Source organism: Cebus imitator, unplaced genomic scaffold (assembly GCF_001604975.1).
Source record: "Cebus imitator isolate Cc_AM_T3 unplaced genomic scaffold, Cebus_imitator-1.0 Scaffold404, whole genome shotgun sequence".
Classification (NCBI taxonomy): domain Eukaryota; kingdom Metazoa; phylum Chordata; class Mammalia; order Primates; family Cebidae; genus Cebus; species Cebus imitator.
Window position 1 is genome coordinate 32,760 of NW_016107719.1, and position 6,493 is coordinate 39,252.

At 54.0% G+C, this 6,493-nt stretch overlaps 1 protein-coding gene across 2 annotated transcripts in view; it reads left to right on the plus strand.

Moving 5' to 3' along the window:
• The window catches only part of NCF4 (neutrophil cytosolic factor 4), a 21,288-nt gene that overhangs the window by 8,504 nt on the left and 6,291 nt on the right, over positions 1-6,493 (plus strand). For both annotated transcript variants that reach the window (XR_001819173.2, XM_017508898.2), the window contains exons 4-7: positions 1,364-1,434; positions 4,393-4,520; positions 5,592-5,649; positions 6,258-6,356. Coding sequence is in view for 1 of the 2 variants with exons in the window: in XM_017508898.2 (XP_017364387.1) it covers positions 1,364-1,434; positions 4,393-4,520; positions 5,592-5,649; positions 6,258-6,356 (356 nt within the window). In the remaining variant the exon portion in view is untranslated. The remainder of the gene's footprint in view (positions 1-1,363; positions 1,435-4,392; positions 4,521-5,591; positions 5,650-6,257; positions 6,357-6,493) is intronic.

The window sequence follows — 6,493 nt, forward strand, 5'->3', positions numbered from 1 at the left end:
ACTCATCTTCCCCTTGATATACCAACGCCCTCTACTAAGCATCTCCACAGCCTCAACCCCCTTCTGTCTTTAAACAATTCTGAGCCCTGAAACAGCATTCTTACAACAAGCCTCCCCGAGCCTCCATGTCCCCAGGGTCCCCAAAGATCTCTTTCTTCTTCCTTTGGCAATCATTGCATGCACTGTCTCACCTTGGCATTGCCATCCTCTCCTTAACCCCTCAGGCTGCTTAGCTCTGATCACTCCACTGAAATTCCTCTCGGTGCGGTGGGCCATGACTCATCACCCTGGCTTCCGTGGGCAATGCCAAGCCTCATCTTCACACCCCCACTCCTCTGTTAAGCTTTCTCCGCCCTCCCGAGGCACCAGTGTCTCCCAATCCCCTTTCCATCTTACTGGCGACTCCTTCAGCGTCTCTGTTACAGAATCAACCTTCTCTGCCACTCCTTGGAAGGTGGGCATCCTCTGAAGGGACATCCTCTGTCCCCTGCCTTGTCTTCTCATGCCAAACACTCACCCTGGCAAACTGACCCATGTCTAGGACTTTCATTGTCACCTTCTTACTCCTAACTCCCAAATGTCTAGCTCCAGCCCAGACCCTCCTACCAGCACCAGCGCCAGCACCTCTGTCCGTCTCCTGACACGAGGAGCCAGGCAGGGTTCAGGCCTGCTTCCTCCTGGGGGTTCTCTAGGTGAATGGTTCCACCAGTGCGCCCACCTGGAGGCTCCTGGAGGGGACATTTGTCTCTCGGTCGCCCATCATGTTCCCTTTTCTTCCAGAACATTCTGCCTTGAGCTTGAGGAATTGTTCATTCATCCACTCAACAAATATTAATTCATCTGGGCATGATTCTAGGCCCATGGTTCTTAACCTTGGTGGCATATGGAAGTGCCTGGGAGATGGAAAGAATCCTGGTTCCTGAGTCCCACCCCCAGAGATTCTGATTTAATTGCTCTGGGGCAAGTGCTACATAGTGAGATATTTACAAACGCCTTGGGTAGTTTGAATGTGCAGCCAGGGTCGCCACTGTCCTGGGTGAGGGGGGAACGGCTGTGAGACAAGCAGACGAAAATCCTGCTCTCTTCCAACTAAGAGTCGGGTGCACGAGAGAGAGAGAGAGAGTGTTTGGATGAGCAGGCAGTAGACAACAACAAAAAATAAAACAAGAAAAATATCAGCTGGTGATAGTACAGCTCACGGGAGGAAAGCTGGAAGGGGAGATGGTGCCAGAAAAGGTAACAGGGAGGAATGCCCAGCCATCGGGAAGGGGCTCCGGCCAGGATTCCTGGCCTGCAGGGGCAGCTCTGAGTCCTGGGGCCATGTTGGGCCAGGCTCCTAAGACAGCTCTTTGCTTCTTCTCAGCCAAAGTCTACGTGGGTGTGAAACAGGAGATCGCTGAGATGCGGATACCTGCCCTCAACGCTTACATGAAGGTACCAGCGGGCCTTGCCACCTTGGCACGTGGGAGGGCATGGAGTGTTGGTGGGGGAGCCCAAGTACCATCCCTGGGTGTGGCTTTCGGAACTGGGGCTGGCTCTCTGGCTCCGATGGCCCCATCTTCAGTCCCTAAAGGCCTAGCCTGGGGAGAAAAACAGGATGGGTTTTTCTGTTAGGGCTCTAGGGATAGGCGCGGGAGCAAAGGAGAAGGTACAGGAGCCGCACTTGGAACTGACAGGTCTTCATTCAGTGCTTCAAGCCCACAGGTGAAAGTCTGTGCCAGGTGTTAAAATACAAAGGTGAATTCCATCCAGTGCCTGCCCCTGAGGTACCCACTGTTTCATGGAAATGCCAACAGGTAGATCATGAGATCACACGGAGGAATATGTGTGCCTCCATCATGGGGGCGTGGCCAAGCAGGCCACAGCTTGCTCCTATAGCATCTTTGTGCAAACTAGAGAAAGCATTCTCTGGTCCAACACACCCCCTCACCTGAGCATGGGCTGGATTTTAGCTACACTCATGGGTCTTGGCTGGGCGCCCTTGTATATTCTCGGACCTGCAAACTCTGCCTCTCTATGAGATAAGTGCATAGAAGAAGGAGCATCTTAAAGGCAGAGGCCAAGGTGGTCAGGAAAGGACTTCCACCACCAGCCAGAGCCATCTAGGAAAGGGGCAGTGCTCCTCATGAGGTGGCAGTGAGTGCTCCGTGACTAGAGGCCTGATAGCGACCTCAGGAAGCTGTCAAGGGAAGCCCTCCTCTCAGCCCAGGGGCATCCTCAGGGCTGAAGAACACTAGTCTCTTTAGTCTTTGCTCTGACCTGGACTGGCTGGGTGATTTGGGGTGAGTTGCCCATCCCTTCTAGACCTTGGTTTTCACACCTGTGAAATGGGGCAGTGCTCTCTGGTATCACAGGAGTGAAGCTGGCATCTGCTAGGAACAGGATGAGAAAGTGCTTTACAAACTGTGAGCCTGCTTCCAGAATGTGAGAGATCTTTGACTCTTGGTGGTGGGAGGGAGCAGATGGAGGGTGGAGGAGGTGGGAGGAATGAGGAGAGAGCAGGTAGCTACAGGAATCTTGGGCTCTGAGCAGGGAAGAGGGAGGGAGGGAAGCTGGGTGGGCTCTGGCACTGGTGGTGTCTCCCCTCAAAGGGGCAGGTGACAACTGCCCCTTCAGCGTGACTGAGGCGCTACCCTCCTCCCCCTGGGCTAGAATGAGGGAGTGGGCTCTAGAGGGAGGGAGGGAAGGAGGAAGAGAAGGTAGGAGGCGAGGATGGGGAACTGGGGCTCCTCATTCCATACCTGGTCTCAGCAACCAGCAGCCCAGAGGATCCGTCTCTGCCCCTTTGTGTCCGATTGGGTTCCTGAGATCAGTCAGTGCAGGAATCTTTGCTGTGGCAACCCCATCCTGTGCTTGCATACCCTCAGAGACGGGGAGCTCACTACTACTCTGTTATGACCCAGGCTGCTTGTCCTATTGTTGGGCAGCTATGAGAAAAGCCCCCAACTCTCTGTAAGTCCTACCCACTGGTCTCACCCCGCCTTCATGAAGAATGTGAATCACGTGCTAATGACAATTGCCTGGAACTGTGTGAAGACTTTTGACTGGCAACCAGTTGGCTCTTGATGGATAAATGAATATCTTATTTACTCCCCGCAGTCACTTGTGAGTTAGATGCTAGAGAAGTGAAGTCGGTGTGACAGAGAAGTTAAGTAGGTGCGATGGGATTCGAACTCACGTCTCTGTGACTCCAGGGTTTAAGCGGTTACCCACTGTGCCTCACTGTAATGAAAATGGCAGTAACAATGATGATATCTCACTCTGATGGGCACCTGTTATATGCCTGGTGTTGTTCTCAGGGTTGTGCATATGTTTACTCATTTAATTCTCACACAGACCCACGAGGGAGAGGCTACTATTCCCCATTTTATTATTGACCATCTGGAGCCAGGTTTGCCCTAAGCCACCCAGTTGGTGACATGCAGAGCTGGGATTTGATCCCAGGAGCCCCTGGCTCTTTAAACACCTCCCAGGCTGTCCCCATATGACAGCCTTTTCTGGGATCTGCATCCCCAGTTCATCTGGGACAAAGTTCCCCAACCCCACCTCATCCTGCTGTCCCCATGGGATTCTCTACAGGGCTCTGGGTGCCTCTGGAGTTTCAGCACCCAAAGCCAACCTCCGTGTCCCCAGACCTGTGTGCTTGGAGCTGGGTGAGATGACCCCGCCAGGCTCTGGGTGCTCACAGCCTCACAGCTTCAATGTCTTTGCATCATGGTGGTGTAAGCAGCTTGGATGGAACAAGGACACTGGGGCCAAGTCCAGGTCCTGCCCCAGAGCTCAGCCCTCCTGGCCAGGTGCTTTCCCTCTCCAAGCCTCAGTTTCTCCAACTATGATATGATATTAAAATATCAGGAAGCATTTTGTAGGCTATAATGCCACCAACTATTGTCTCACCTTGAGCTGTGCGGTAGCCTTTAGTGGCAGATGGCTCTGGGTGCCCCAGCTCTGTCCCTTGCTAGGCTGTGTGGCCTTGGGCAGATCTCTTCACCTCTCTAATCCTAACTCACAGGATGTCATGAGATGGGGCAAGGGCATACAGATGACATCCACCTGGTAAAGTCACCGCCAGGTCATGTGACCTCTCATCACCATTATTGCTATTTCTGCAGAACTTTAAGTCTTTTCCGAATGGGCTCCTCTCAAGCCCATGGTCTCTCTCCTGACCTTGGACCCAGGAGCAGAGCTTGTGAAGTGTTACCTTCAGCATGTTGAGTTTTCTTTCTTTCTTTTTTCTTTTTTTTTTTTTAACAATACATTTCTGTTATCAGGCATCATGCATTAGTAAAGAGAGGAGGGCTAAGGTCAGGGCCTGGGGATGGGGCATCTGGGCTGAAGGGTCCCGATCTTTCTGCTGACCACCCCATCGGTCCTGCTGTTTCACCCACACAGAACCTGCTCAGCCTGCCAGTCTGGGTGCTGATGGATGAGGACGTCCGGATCTTCTTTTACCAGTCGCCCTATGACGCGGAGCAGGTGCCCCAGGCACTCCGCCGGCTCCGCCCGCGCACCCGGAAAGTGTAAGTGACCAGCCCCTGGGCTCCCACATGGCCAGAGCTCTGGGACCCTGCTGGAAAAGCATCTCTTTTCCCCAAAAGGAGAGAAGGAAAATACAGATCAACCCTATCCCTGGATGCTTCAGGATGATTTGGTTTATTAGATGGGTTTGGAAAGTCACGCTCAGGCTTGGAGGGACAGAGGGTGTGTGCCTTTCACTGTGGTAATAGGGACTGGAGGACAAGGACTGGGATATTGACTCCAGAGAGTTTGGTGCAATCACTGGGGTGGCCCAGAAGCTCTGGGTGCCTGGAAAGAGTTGGGGACAGAGAGGATGGAAGTGCCACTCCATCCACAAACATTCCCTAAGCGTCTCTGGGAATGCCTTCTCCCTGGTGTGTTGTAGCTCCGTGGGGCCAGCTGTGGCTCTGGTTGTATCACACTGGCCCCCAGGGCACGCTGCTGCTCCATTCCAAAAAGCCCATCCCTCCTACCAAAAATTCAAGCTGCTCATAGACCACTGGGCTTCCGAGGCCCAGGTCGCTGCTACCAAGAATTCTGGGAAAGCAGGACGGAGCTCTTGAGCTCCCCACCAGCTTCTCCCTCCATGTTCTCCCACCAGTGTCTCCAAGGGTCCTCTCCACGCCTGGCGTCTCCCCTGTTCACACAGGCAGGTGTGTCTTAATTCCAGCTGTGCCACGTGGCAGCCACAGGCCCCAGAGCAAGGCCCTTCACCTCTCCAAGCCTCGGTTTCCTCAGCTGAAAAATTAGAACAGTCACGTTTATATCAGAGCTTGGTTGTAGGGAGCAGAAAAACGGACAAAAGTGAAAGGCACAAATGAGCGTGTAGCTGCCTCCCCGCCTGCTTTCTGAGCCTGGCTTCCTGATCCGTAAAGAACAGTTCCACCTCCAAAGCGGCTGTAAGGATTTGGGGACACGTTGCCGGCCCGGAGGAGCAAATGCAGCCGCATTGCAGCACATTCTTCCCCCACTGGCCTTCCCCACTCCTGGCAAGGGGCTCCTCTGGACACAGAGCAGGAAGTTGGGCTCTGAGGGAATCACAGGGCTCACAAGCCCGTCTTCTCTCTCCACAGCAAGAGCGTGTCTTCACAAGGCAACGGCATTGACCGCTTGGCAGCTCCAAGAGCAGAGGTACCCTCGCTGGCCAGGCTCTCACCCCGCAGGCATCGGTCTTGGCCCACCTGCCACCACTGGGTCTCTCCTGTTGGGCGCTGCTGTGTGTCTGGGACAGTGCTGGGCACCGGGAGGAAGGAAGGGGCTACAGCCGCATCCTCTGCCACTGAGGGTCCCCGAGCCCAGCTGAGGGGAGGGAAATGTGACCAGCGTGAAGAGCCAGAGAACACCTCCATCCAGACGCTCATCCGGCCAGTTTGCCTGGACCTCCTCTGAGTCGGCCCTGTCTTAGGCACAGAAGCTGCAGAGATGACTCGGACAAGGCCCAGCCCACGAAGAAGCCTGGGGACCAGCGTGGGTGCTTAGTCCAGAGAGTTCAAACCCTTCCCTGTGTGCCCAGCCCCACCAGGTCTGGAAGGAGCACTCATCCTGGAGTCAGGGATACCTGGGTTCAAATCCCAACTCCTGCCTTAAAAAATGGGGTGGCTTCAGACAAGTTGCTTATTCTCCTTGAGCCTCAGTTTCTATATCTGTAAAAATGGGACACTAAAGTATGTAAGGCACTTCTATAGGAACTCAGTGAGTGAGTGTTTTCTCCCTCTTCCTTACTGCACGCTTCTCCCTAGGCCCTATTTGACTTCACTGGGAACAGCAAACTGGAGCTGAATTTCAAAGCTGGAGATGTGATCTTCCTCCTCAGTCGGATCAACAAAGACTGGCTGGAGGTGAGTTTGGAAGTGAGAATAGGGGTGAGGATGGAGGTGAGGATGGAGGTGAGGGTGGAGGTGAGGGTGGAGGTGAGGGTGGAGGTGAGATTAGAGCTGAAGATGAAGGTGAGGGTGGAGGTGAGGGTGGAGGTGAG